This window comes from Dromaius novaehollandiae, chromosome 2 (assembly GCF_036370855.1).
Source record: "Dromaius novaehollandiae isolate bDroNov1 chromosome 2, bDroNov1.hap1, whole genome shotgun sequence".
Lineage (NCBI taxonomy): Eukaryota > Metazoa > Chordata > Aves > Casuariiformes > Dromaiidae > Dromaius > Dromaius novaehollandiae.
The window spans coordinates 67421200-67435176 of NC_088099.1; the positions used below are offsets into that span (position 1 = coordinate 67421200).

General features: G+C 40.0%; 1 protein-coding gene across 9 annotated transcripts in view; it reads left to right on the forward strand.

The window, feature by feature from the left end:
- Positions 1 to 13977, forward strand: part of FHOD3 (formin homology 2 domain containing 3) — a 409852-nt gene that overhangs the window by 24075 nt on the left and 371800 nt on the right. For all 9 annotated transcript variants that reach the window (XM_064506705.1, XM_064506703.1, XM_064506709.1 and 6 more), the window contains exon 2: positions 9448 to 9554. In XM_064506705.1, the coding sequence (XP_064362775.1) occupies positions 9448 to 9554 (107 nt within the window). The remainder of the gene's footprint in view (positions 1 to 9447; positions 9555 to 13977) is intronic.

Below are 13977 nucleotides of genomic sequence, written 5' to 3' on the forward strand. Positions count from 1 at the left end.
TGGAGCACTGCCTTACAGGGAATTGCAAAGCAAAAATTCTGACCAGTCAGTGATGTAATTTGTTGCTTAAGAGGAGCTGCAGGTAGGCTTCTGTGTGTGACGTTCTCAGGGTGATGTGTTGCCTCTCTTTTGGAGACCCCTGAAATAGCGCCGTTTCAGAATTCTGAACTTCCTTTTGTTATTTTTAAGTCAACTCATGATATTAATGTAAGGGTTTTCTGTGTTTGTTTTCAGTTTCTTTGTTATTTCAGCAGAATATTTTTATTGGCAGTGTATTGTTCTAGTCGCTCTTCGGGATCTAATGTGTCATTAGTGTTTCATTTCATATGCTACACTACCTGACCCCAGTAGTACTTTGTGGCCTCTACCAGGCCTGAGATAAAAGCTGCTGTTTAAGGCAAGGAGTGCAGGCTGGGTTCGAAATACCAGGATTTTCATTATCAGAGTAGCAGATCCTTTTAAAATGCCTGTGCTCTGACTGCCCTATGCTCAGTTTCACAAACCTGCAGACTATATCTTGTGTATAGTTGCTGTTTTATCGTTGCAACTGGATTTGAGCTCTGCATAAGTCTGCAAAGTTTGTGAAGCAGCTTGAGAATGGATATTGCTCTGCTGAAGGTAAACTAAAGGTGCGTTAGTATTGGTAGTTACTCTCATGAACTATGCTAATCGCTCCTAAAGTGATGCAAAATTAGGCAAAATTTGTGCATGCTAAATTACTTGTAGTAGTGTAAAGTCACAGATGTGACAAAAGAGTTTTGCTCCAACCTTAAAATAAGATTGGAAGAGTGAGTTAGGAGTTCTGAAACCTCACTGACCTTTGTGGGTACAGATAACAAAAGATGGCACAGCTGCCTTCTCCATAAATGGCTTTTATGGAGCCATTTTTAATCATGCTCTTTTGCTGACCTTACTTTTAAATTCTGATCTTATAAAAACCTTGGTTTCATTGTAATTTTTAAAGTAGCAGCAAGAAAATGTTTTGAATTACAAAACTGTATTAAAGAAGCATGATGGGAGAAAAAGGAGTTTAGTTCTGTATTAGACAATTGCAAAGGAGCCCCTTGAAACAATAAAGACTTTTTCAGTCAGGATACAGCGATTGTATGCTGTATTGGGTTGCTGTCAGACTTGGAGATGATAGCAATTTTTAGTGTACCTTATGAATTTTGAGCGCTAACCTTTGGATTGCATGACAACTATCTGCTTTCATTTTATTCTGTTAACAGACAGCTTTTTAACCTGAGATGGGTCACCTTGCATCACTTCTGGGCTAGATGCTTTGGTCTTTCCCCATAATGTTACCTAAAATGATCATTACTGGGATGTGCATGTCCATGGTGTGGACTGGGTAGCACCTAGTCATGTGAGAAGGGAGACGCCCTTGGCGAGAGGGCTGTTGGTAGTGACTCTGAAGCCCAAAGAATTGTTCTGGTGTCTTGGTTCTGTTTAGTGAGACATAATTGGCCTATCCCTATTTTTCATTACTTTGTGAAAGCCGATGACAGCGATCCTGTTATGCTTTAAGGATCCAGCCATGTGCAAACACAGAAAACTGATGTCGGATCATTTGTAATAATATTTCAAAAGCATTAAAATACACTGCCGAGTTGTAGCATAATCATTCTCAGTTTGGATCTTGGATTCAGACTGAAAATGATTGAGTTGCACCACTTCAGTTTATGCAAATTGCTTAAAGATACGAAATACAGTTGGGCTGGCAATAGATAGAGTTGTTGAAGTTTTTCTCCCTTTTCCTGGCTAGAAAAGGGCCTTAGAAAAGAAGAGGAGGAGATAGCCAAGTGAGGGGAGAGCTGGCATTTGTAGGCCTTGGTAACAGGATTGCCATTCCACTAGAAAAACAGCTGAACCGGAAAGGAGCATGTTTAAAAGCTGTGTGCCAAGAGTGTGCAAATGTGTCAAGCTTGTGATATGTAAAGCAAAACAAGGCCTTGGATTTAGAAAGAAAAACTGAGCATAAAGGAACTTGGTGTTTGTTTTTTATCAGCCATTGCCCCTACACTGAAAAGCACTTGGTAGGTGAATAAGGAGTATGCCAACGCTAATAAGAACAATTACTGCAAATAATGTTTAAATGAAAGATGAGGTAAGACATTTCAGTAAGATCAGGATTTTCTGAGTCTGTGCCAGAAAGTAAAATAGAAGAGGGATTTTATTTCTGCAGTTTGATTATGCTGAATTACTCTAACTTCTCTCTCAATTTTTCCTTTCTCTGTAATTTTGGAAACGACAAAATGAGTGAAACAGTCTGTCCTGTAGGTCCAGTTAGAATAACCAGTGTGTGTTGTGCCTCCAGCCAATGGCTGCAAAGTCGAGAGGTTCAAGTAACTGGTAGGAACACTGGTAAAGAAATTCATCTTTTGAACTCATTATGTAGGCCTCTTCACAGTATGAATACGATCCTTGATCACTATCTGAACTGAATTTTTGAAAGATGCCTATCTTTATTTAAATGGAAGATGAGTTCAGGAGGATGTTTGGTGCTATCTTTTGCGCCCACCGGCTGTTGGCTTGTTAACACCTTCTTGGCATTTAGGAGAGATGGGAAAAGCCACTTGTCCAAACTCCGTGCTTCTGAATGGATTCTTTGGGGGGGGGGGGGGTGAGGGAAGAGAAGCTCTCTGGGATTTTTTGTTGTAAAATACAGTTCTGCGGTCATTGAAAAAACAGCAAAGAGGAGAAGCTTTTTAAAATGGCTTGTGGTTCTATTATGTTTTTGAAAAGGAGGGAGGGTGTTTCTGGTATCCACCTCCTTAACTTTTGCCAGCCCATTGCTACCTTGGGACAGAGAAGTTAAAAACAAGCCAAAGGAAAGTCCACTTTGGATTGGTGCTATATAATCTAGAGCAGCATTGTGGAGGAAAAGAAAACAGCTTCTCAAAAGTTTCTGTTGGCATGGCAATGTGCCTTTGTATTGAGTTATGTGCCCATTAGGCTTTTTGAGTAAGACGGTGGGAGTGTATGTGGCATGCCTGTAAGCATGGCGGGGGGGGGGGGGGGGGAGTGAGAGGAGCAGACTGCAGTATTCAGCCTCTCAGCCTGTGGGTGTGCCTGTGGTTTGCATGCGTTCAGGAGCAAGTGCACTATTCCCTTCACCTCCCATATTTCTATTTTGGATGTTGCTCTTGGACTGTAAGAAGCTAAAGGCAGTAAATGAAAACAGTGACTGAACTCAGATTTTTTTTTTTTTTCATTCAGAAAGTTTCCATTGTCGTTTCTGAAAGTGGGCATTTATAGCATCAGGTAACTGGCTGATAATCTTCCTTTCTTTCTGTTGTCCTTTCTTTGCCCTGCTGTTCCTTGTTCCTTCTGGGGATGTGCTTAGAAAGCTGTGAAACTTTGAGAAATGACAGGCTTTTCTGTTGCATAGCAACCAGGACTTTTGGTCAGTGTGTTTTTTTAAAAAAGAAAAAAAGTAATAGCACGTGTGCTACCATTAAACTATTTTGAGTCCTGTTAAGCTTGATAGCCTTGCAGTACAAATTATTTTGGCACCACAAGTTGAGAGACTAGCCAAAACTAATTCAATTTGGTGACCTGTAAAAGAAGATAATATACTGAGAGTCTGTCCTATTTTCTTTTTTTCCTGGTAGTCTATAAATAACACTTAAGAGAGTTTGTTGCTGACCCCCCCCCCCCCCCAATGTATTTTTATGGGGCAAAGGAGAGCCGTGTCGCTGAAGGCTGCCTGAGGCCTGGAGCGCAGGTGAGGCAGGGCAAAGGCAGACCTCTGCTGGCTTCATCTTCCCAGGCCTTTTTCTGGTTAGTACTGAAGCTAGGGACCCCCTTCTCTTGTCTGGCTGAGTTCCCCCCTATCATGGGTTGAATGGCAAAGGACTGGGACTAGGGACAGAGGACTAGCTGTTAGTTTTTGAATGTTCTGATGTTTTAACTGTTTAATCTTTTTTTTTTTTTTTTTTTTTTTTTTTAATGACTAGTTGGATTCATCTTCTCAGTATAAAACTTGTAATAGTGTAACTATTATTCATTAATCTGATGGACTTTTAAAGCACTTCCTGTAATTTTTTCCCCATATTTTTTCCCTGATATAATTATCTGTGGGAAAGGTCTGTTTCAGAGTTATATTTAAATAAAGACTTTCTGATTATGGTGATGACTCATGAAGGTATCAATAGTTGCTTATGCTGAACTTACCATTCTATTCCACTTAAAAACAAAACAAAAAAAACCCAACCCCCCTTTTTCCTAAAGCCTTATGTGCACAAGATGATTAAAAGATTCAGAGAAACACAATGTACTAAAATTGCAAATGTAACTTTTTGTTCCCTTTTGGGCATATACATTATGATTCAGCCATTAGTGATATGATCGCATATTTCTTTGTTTTGCCTTACTGAAAGCGCAGCGTGGTTCTGCTCGAAGAACGACTGCCCCCTGCGCAGTGAAGCGTACTGCCTCTTATTTCCTGAAGATGTTTGGAAAGTGAATGAAGCAGGACCCTGCAGGAGGGCAAAGCACGTCATGGTTCCAGCTAGTGGATGCTGTCCTGAAGTTTTGGGTTCTAGCATTTATCTGTGTTGGCTACTTGGCTGTCACTTCTCAAAGAACTCGCTTTCTCGTGTTCTGAGTGCTCTGCTTTTGATGCATGAATCTGACACTCAAGTTCAGTCAATTTGTTATACTTCACTTGTTTGAAAACTGTAGGAAAAATATGTAGAATAAGTGTGTGTGTGTATATATACATATATATATATATATGAAACTTTGGAGAGTGGTGTTGAGGTTTGTGTGTGTATGGTGTTTTTTGGTTTTCCTTTTGTACCTGTTATAGCTTTTTGTACCTTTTGTATAGCATAGGTGCTAGTAATGGCCAGGCAGTGCAGGTCAGTCACCATCGCATGAACACAAACTTTGATCCGTGAAAATTCAAACATTCCTTTGTTCCTGTTTTGGGATGTTTGATCCAGAACAAGGTAAATCTTGAACTAGTTTAATTTAGTAGCTCTTTCTTGCATTTCAGGCTGTCTTATGCAAACATCTGGTTCTCTTATTGGCTTTATGTTTGTAGTCAGCTATGGAAAATCAGCGAGGAGCTAGTAAGCTCGGTGCTACCTCAGGTGCCTTTTCCAGCTTCTCCCCCTTAGGGAGGTGAGCAGCTCTGTCTGGTGTGCTGGGGAGCTGCTGGGTTCCTCTGCTCATCCAGGCCAGTCAAGAGCCGCCACCTTTCCTGAGCTGCTCTTGTCCAGACCACACAGCTGCGCGTCAGGGAATCAGCACCTGCTACTTCTTGATAGCTATCCTGTCGTGAGAGAATGCAGATCTTCATATTTCAGTGAAGTTTCAACGTAAAACTGAACATGGTAATTAGCATACCAGTTAGATTTTTGAGTGAGGAATACTTGCATAAAGACCGTCTTATTTTCCTTACTTCGTTCATGTAAATCCAGTGGGAGGATGGTTGCTGGTAGTGCTGGCCATCCACTGCTGATGAATCCACCTAAAACACTTCTTCTGATGAGTGTTGCCCATAGCTTAGCCTCTGCTCCTTTTTCTCTTGTAGATGTTAGCATATCTTGATGACTTCTGTTTGCCTCCTCATGCACAAGACTTGGAGACCAGTGTGTCTCCAGATCTGAGCACCACACTTATCCCAGTGTGGCTTGCAAGCAACCTTATGGCTCCTGTGAAAGGCACTACTCCTAGATAGACCTAGCCTTCATAGAGTTGGGGAATATCCACAGAGACTTGAGGAAAAGAAATGCTCTGGATGTTTTCTCAAGGAGCTGTTAATTTTAAAAGATGAGAATGTAATCCAAATGTATGCATACTTTTAATAGCTTTACAAAAGCGTATGATTTGATACTTGAGCTGCAATGAAAAAGCTTGAAATGTTGCAGAAGGCTTTGAAAATGGAGAAATTCTGTGCTTGTCTCAAGCAGTATTACAGTTGTCCCATTTGACAGTGTATCTCACTGTTCCTAATCTCACAATACGTATGGTGGTATTTTAATGTGACTATAGAGAAGTAGTCAATTCTTGTAAAGCCTGCAGGATGAGTTGCATTTAAATGGCCTATATCAACTTTTTGGCTCTTCTGGACAACACGGGGAAGTGTGATACAAAAGATGATTACTGTTTTGAAGGGACTGGCAAGAGATGTATTTTTAAAAAAAAAATGTTTGAAAGCTTATGAAAAGAACTTAGAGAACCTGACTTTGTGGTAATAGTAATAATGGATTAAGCAGTTTAATAACAAAATACTAAGATGAATTTTGGAGCTAATAGGGAATACTGAAGAATAAAAAAGGAGTTGTAAAGAATGAAGTGGAGTAAATGCAGTGAATTTTTAAAGAGTTGAATAGCCATCTTGTTCATGATTAAGGAAAACAGCTCAGTTTTTTTTTTTTTTTTTTTGTCTTCTGTAAGAAGATGGGGTGGTGATAAGGTTTTTAATATGAATTATATTGAATTGGAAGAGCATGTCTTAGATGAACTAAATGGTCATTTGTGAGTGTCTCCAGAGACCAGAAGTGATGAGCAGCAAATAAAACATGTGACAACATTGAACAGAGGAGAAAGAACAAAATACAGAATTGCTAATAGTGAGTACTAGTGAGTGAATATTGGCTATTGTTTGTGTTTAAAAAGGCGGACAATTTGCTGATTAATTCATAAGGTACCTTCTCTTTTTGTATTCTGCTTTTGAAATATGAGTGCAAGTGAAGCTTGGAGGGGGAGGATGTTGTAAAGTAGCAGGGTGAGCCTATATAGATAAAGGTGACTTTAGTGGTTATTGTCTTCTATTCCTTTTAAAGGCATTGTTTTGCTCTCTCCTATCTCTATACATGCACACCCTCAAGAAAAAAATCTTTTTGGCAGAACTCAGTGTTAAGTAACTGAAATAAAGATATTTCGGTTTCTCCCCTTACCATAACTCCTGCTAATGGACACATTGTACCAATGCTTTAAAGCATGAATGAGTACTGTGTTCAGCTGAAACTATGGAGATGAGATGAAAATAGGTAGAATGTGCTATTTTCCTTTATCTTGTACATTAGGTACTTCCTGTTCTCGTCATGCTTTTTATAGACTAAAGTCATAAGATACTAGTAAAACACAGTTCCTTTTCCCTAATTATGCAGTATAATTGGAAATCGTGGGCAAATCTCCCAATCTCCATAGTGACTGCAGAACATTTATCTAATTAGTAGTTTGCCTTTTGGCATTACTTTGAATAAATTAGCATTTCATTTGATATCCCAGACTACTGGGAAAAAGATTCCTAGAGTAGTAGTTAGTCTGTCTTCTCTAAAGAATATATTTTAACATAGGTTAATAATATCCTTTGTAATCAGAAAGATGGATACAAAATAGTAATACTGTTGTAATATCAGAGGGCTGTGCTTGAAGGTTCTTTTCTTTCTTTAATACCTAGAGTCGGAGTAAAAATTTGTCACACTGTTTGCATTTAAATGCTTTTTCCCCAGGAAAAAGAGAGAACCTGAGCAAGTTTGAAATCCAGATTTACCTCGTCTCTCTACCATTTCCCTTTCTCCAAAAGATGAAGTTTTCTTTCCAATCATGAACAGTGGAAAGCACAGTGATGTGGAGTAACTCAAAAGTCGCTCTTCATCACTTGCTTAATATAAATGGGTTCTTCTGCAGTATTTCTGAATTGGAGGATCCAGAATAACTGTAGTGAGATTACTGATAGTCTTTCCTTGCATATATAGGTCAGTTACAGGGAACTGGGAAGCTAAGTCGTAGTATTGACTTCCAGACATGAGTGTGAGTTCTTTGCGTGGCTTCTTGAAAGGTTACTGGGAGCCCATAACCTTCATGGGAAGTTAAAATGGGTAGTTCATCAAAACCAGGGAATCTTGCTGAATTTCTTTTCTATCTTTTTATTTAAAATAAATAAAGGGATATAATTTCCTTGAGTCATAGACTTTCAGGTCCTTACTACCTCCTCAGTCATTGATTGCCAGCTGTGGCAGAAGATTTGTATCAATAAATTTTCTCCTCAAAGTGGCCTTTGCAACATGGCTGTGAATTACACAGCCACTATCATGGTTGTCCTTTGGTGGGCAGAGGTATGCAAAGAACCTGTCAGCTTGTTTTGCCAAATCCAGAGGAACAAAACATCTGTTTGGCAGGTCGCTGTGAGACTGCTTTGTTGTGAGACTAGGTTTTACATCTAGTAACACAACACACTTGGGACTACAATGTTTTTGAACTTGGAAGCCATTACAAAAGGAGCCTAGATACATCGGAGAGCTTAGACTTAACAGTGAAGGACTGCAGTAGCTTGTCAAACTGGACATGGTGGTGGTAGTTTCTATGCTTCTGGGCTGGGTTCTCTGGAGATGGATGGTCACTCCTTTCCTGGCAGTGGAGTAGGATACCTTGTACTATCCGTTGGTAAATATTTTCTTGTTTCCCTTCCCTGCAAAGTCTTTTCTCCTCATTCCTTGCGATTTGATGCTGGGTTATCTCATGGTGAGAAAGGAGCTCGTGTTACTTCCTAGCTCTTCCCTTGGGCTTCTTCAGTTACCCCACTGAATCGAGTAATTCTTTTGTATTTCCATGTGATGAGTTGGCCGGAGTTTTGAGGTGGATTTTCCTAGACCCTACTGCTGTAGGGAGCTCTCTACAAAAAAGTGGATTTTTTTTTTTAACTTCAATTAAATTTGGCTTTTTTTACTAATAGCTATAACAAGAGAAAAAACTTGGAGAGTAGGGAAGACAGGATGAAAATAAGGAGGGTTTATTACTCTTTCTCTCCCTCTTCCATGTGATTGCAGGCAGGTTCTTCACTTCAGGTGTGGTCGTTGGTTTACCTCGGTGCCTTTATAGCAGCTTGGTACCTGTGCCCTGAGGCAGGCTAGCTCCTGGCCCTGAAATGAGAATGGCAGAAAATCTGAGGCTTGGTAGATGGCTGTCTTCCATGCTGCAGGATCCGAACTCTTGGCTGCCACCATCCTGGCTACTGTGGCTTGTACTGTCTTTGGCCATATTTTTCCCTCACAGGGGCTTTTTAGTAGCTCACAAAACAGCTGCCTCTTCCCTCCACCTCTATCCAGAGACCCAGAAACTCTACTTAAACATACTGTAAGAGCTGAGAACAGAGAGTCTCCCATATCCTAGCTATAAATTTAACTTCACTTCTTTCTCCTTTCAGGCACCTAAAGGCACAGTGATAAAACTCTAAGTTACATACCTTCATATTAATAACTTTCTCTGTGTGTTAGTTGTGTTGATAGTTTTGTGACCAAGCATGGTCTAGGGAATGCAGAATTGAGCTTGGAGTACATTAAATTGCATAAAAGCACCCTTTTTCTTCTCCACTCCCTACATATGGTTTGTTCTAGGGAGAACTTGTCTGGGGACCTTGAAAATGGGAAGGCTACTGTATTTTGGAGAGAATTACTGCTATAATTTAAACTTCTGAATTTTGTTCTACAGCTTGATGACTGCACGCTGCAGTTGTCTCACAACGGTACCTATCTGGATTTAGAATCCACCTTAGCAGAACAAAGAGATGAATTGGAAGGTTTCCAAGAGGATGCTGGGTAAGTAAATGTTTACTAAATATAGATAAATAAGCATATAGTCTGGAAGCATTGAGGTTTGGGGAGTTTGGTTAACTTGGTACATTCAGACTGACAAGCAGAAAAAATACAATTTTTGACTTGTGTAAGCATGTCTCCCCCTTTCTAGTACTAAGAGTTTTATTGGTTTTACATCTATGTTTGCTCTTAAAGTTTCTCTGAAAGAGATGGTGTATGATAAGAAATCTGTCAGGATTAATGTCTTGACTATTCTAATACAACTTTCAGAACCATCTCTGAGAATTAAAAGTGAAAACAAAAAAGCGAGCACCTATGTGTACAGATATCTGCTACTAGAATGATCTTTTCTGGGCCTTCTGTGTGACTGTTTCATTCAAGACACAAGTGAGCAAACAATTTAGAGTTATTTGTGCCTTCCTGGTTGCTGTATTGGGCTGGATGGTTATAACCAATTGTATGGGCGTGTTTTGGCATAGACTATGCATGTGAATAAGCTAGCTGTGCCGGGAAACCAGCTGTGGCCTAAATTGGTTACGGCTTGTTAACACTAAGAGGTGTAGCCCTTCTTTGCTTAATGGTTCCCCTGCTCTTCACAGCCACATCTCTGATGTTCTGGAGGCAATAGCTGTCATGTCTGTTTGGCTAATACTACTCACAAATTTAAACTCTGCCTCTGAAGAATACATTATTGCAAAACAACCAACCTTCTAGGGACTATTCACGGGGATGTTAGCTTTGTGTTTCAGTGGTCCAGCCAGTAAATATGGCTAAGAATTTTAATGTACTATAGATACTCAAGTGTGTGCCTGTCTGTTCATATGTACCAGTTTTGGTGTATTTTTCTAACTACTGGAAGATAAACTCTTCTGTTAGAAGTGAAATAAGTTACGGAGAGAATTCTGCAACAGACAGCCAATACAGCTGCATTGATCCTCCTAATATTCTCTTGTATTTACTTCCTAGCAATAGAAGCATGTAGTATATAAAGTGGTCTAGTCATCAGTTTGCAGCGATTCTATCATCTCTATATAAATGAACAATAGGTACTTATTTGCAGCTAACTTTAATAGGCTAAAGTCAAGTAAAGACAGTGAAGATCTTTCTCTTTTAATGAAAACACAGAATTATTTACAGTTTTGAAATAGCTTTGTATGTGCGAGCAAGTCATCAGGTCACATTTTCTTTCCTTTCTGTTGATGTCTGTGTGGTACTTCCAGTAGTTGTAACTTCATTGCCTTTGATACCCCATGATAGCATCACTCTGCAATTTAGAAAGGCAGAGACTGGTTGATGCTTTTCCTGCCAGATTTCTCACTTGAAACTGTAAGTGAACTTTCAGCTTGTTTTGCTTTCTGCTTCTTTTGGGCATATAAAATCAATGATAAAAGTTCTTCCCCAAAAGTGATTTCAATTTTCTCTGTGGTAGCTATCCTAGAAAAAGCTTTTGAAACTATTTCTTGGAGTTACGTCTGCTGTGCTCTAAGGCACAAAAACATAACCTAATTTTTTGGATTTTTTTTGTGTGTGCAGGACTCCTCTTAATAATGAAACCTGTTGTCAGTTAAGCAATTGATTATTTTATTATTTTTTTTCCCCCAGTTGCTTGTGTTGCCAGTTAGTGTAAAATGTGCTGGGAGTCTGCAAAGACAGACAGGGAGGTACTGAAAGTGAGTTGACTAAGGTGCATCACAAAAGCTTAGGGTGCAAATTATTGTTGTAATTATTTTTGTAAATAGGTTATGTGAAACGGAGAGGGCAATTCTTGTGTTGTCTTGCTTGTCTGCATGTCTGTCATATAACCCTCACCTTTGTTTTTCTTTGAGCTTCCCCCTGGTGATGGTGGGTCCATAGGCAATGTTGTGTGAACCACTGCTGAGCCCAAGGTCCCTCTGTGTGCTGCTGCGGAGGAATGAGAGGCAGTGACCTGCTGGATACAGGCAGTGCACTTCCCTTGTGTTATCTGAGCATGCACATGTCCTGCAGTGCTGCCGAATGACAGGGTGATTGCATTTTGACGCAACTGTTGAGGGATTTTCTTTTTTGTTTGTTTTTTGTTCCCCTCCCCAGCTTGCAGATTGAGTCTTGAATGCAGGAGGTTTTGCTAGGCTGCAATGGGATGCAGCTCAGAGAAGTACAGAATTTTGCATTTGGGAAAAACAGGTTAGAGCACAAGGAGGTACCGGTCAGGCAGAAACTGAAGTAAGGGGAACACCTGACTTGTCAACAGCTTTGCAGAAAGGGATTTGACATTTTAAGGGATGACAAGCAAATTAGTGATGATGGTGCTGTGAAAAAGGCAAGAGTCATCCTGAGGTGTATTGCAGGAATTTAGCCTGTGAAATGTAATGAACTTGGTATTTTTGATACTGGTCAGACTTCATCTGAACTTCTGCATCCTATTTTTGTTCATGTTTCAAGAGAGAATAGAAGGAAGGTGAATGAAGCAGCAGCAGTTTAGCAGTCTGTGTGCTAGCTTCCCTCCACAAGTCACGATAACATCACTTCAGAATAAATACAAATCTTGTGTTACATTTAGAACATTCCCCCCAGCCCCCGATATAATAGGGTAGCAAATGTAATCAGGAGTATCTCCTTCCATATCAGGTTTCTGGCAAGCTAAAGTCCGTTTTGGGGACTTGCAGTTTTGAGCTCTTGCCCCTGTGGCTAGCAAGGCCCAGCGCTGGAATGCTCCTTTGCTGGAGCTGTTGACTGAGGGTGTTCTGGGCTTAGCAGCCGGCTTTCTGGGAGGGACTAGCTGCAGAAACCACAGCGGTTCCTTCTTTCTCTCTGGGTCATTTCAAGGTCCTGCTCTTAATCTTCAAAGCTTTTAATTTTCTGAGATTAGGCTACCTCAGGATCTACCTCTTTGCCATGCCAAGGCTCTTGTGCTCATCAGGGTCATTGAAGCTTGCTGAACTCTGAATGAAGGATTTAATAGCTGGATGTTCATGGCGTGTTGTTTTTTTTTTTTGTTTTTTAATTTTGTTTTTTAATTTTGGATCCTAAGCTGTGGAATTCCCTATTAAAAGTGACTAGAATGTGCTGTAATCTGACTATTTTCAGCATCTTTTGCCCAAATGTTCCTATTTGTATTTGCCCAAAGAAAGCTGTGGGGTTTTTTGTTTTTCTTGTTTTTTTGATTGTTTGTTTACACTGATGAAAGGCCTTTAAAAAATGCAGGAAACACTATTTTATGTTCTCTTTTTAACTGGTGTGAGAGGCTGCAGGTATCTGTGCTTCCTCTTGGAAGGATTGGGTGAACAAACTGAAAACCTGAAAGATTTCCCCCCCCCCCCCCCCAAGAGGAGAGAAAAGGACAGTGGCAGTTGCATTTAATTTACTAGTGATTTATGATGTGTGTCTGTCAATAACAGGGATACAAAAGGCATGTATGCATGCACTGAATTTCAAACTTTACTGATGATAATGAAAATATGTTTTTGCAGTTGCTATCTGCCACTGCAGAATCTACACTTCTGTTTTAGGGAGAGGGGAAAAAGCCCACCACCCTTGTACTTTTTACCCTGTAGGGCTCACTTTGAGCAGAATGTGAATCGAGACAGGACTGTTTTCCTGTATCTCCAGCTTTGGCTGCTACCATTTGCACCTTTGGAGATAACTATGGGACTGAGGAGAACTGGGTCATTTTTGCACTGAGACAGTTGGGATGAACAGCAGGGCCAAGCACTGAGGCTCTCCACTGAAACAGTGCCTGCAAAAGACGTCAAGGTCAGGAGACTGGTCAATAAAAGCACATTATAACTTTGTTTCCTTTTAAGTGTTGTACACGTTCTTTTTTTCTCTTCTTTTCTGCCTTGTTCCTAGCACAAGTAATTTTGTAAGTCCTTGTTTGTATGCCACTTGTAATGGGGAGGTAGGCCAGGTTGGCTGTCTGTTTCTTTAAGGTATCTGTGATGGATAATGATCTTTTCCTTTGTTTGCTTGCGATTTTTCTACAGTGAGCAAGAACTCTCCAGAAATGACTGTGTTTAAATTACCATGTAATAGTCCAAGTTCTTTTTATGGGCATGTCTTAACAGACCCTAATGAGAGCATGCAAGGTACGCAGCTCTAAACCGCAGAACACAAAAGCTGCTTCAAATAGCACAGTGCAAGCAATGGAGATTTCCTCAGGGAATACATTTTCAAGACTTCTATTTAACAGATTATTTTAAAGTACTTCTGACAAATCATTTCAGTGTTGAATTTGCGTCCTTCTAGGCTCTTTGGTTCAAACAAGTTATCCTGGTTGAACCCCATTTAAATTGTATTCCACGCATTTTCTATCTCCATTTTATTCATTCTGGACTTGATTCAGAATCCTCTGAGGACAACAGTGTCTTGCAGGAATTTTAATGTTCTTTGATATTTTCATATGGTATTTTTTGCCTGCTTAGACTTTGTGATCAGCAAAATTGTGGGA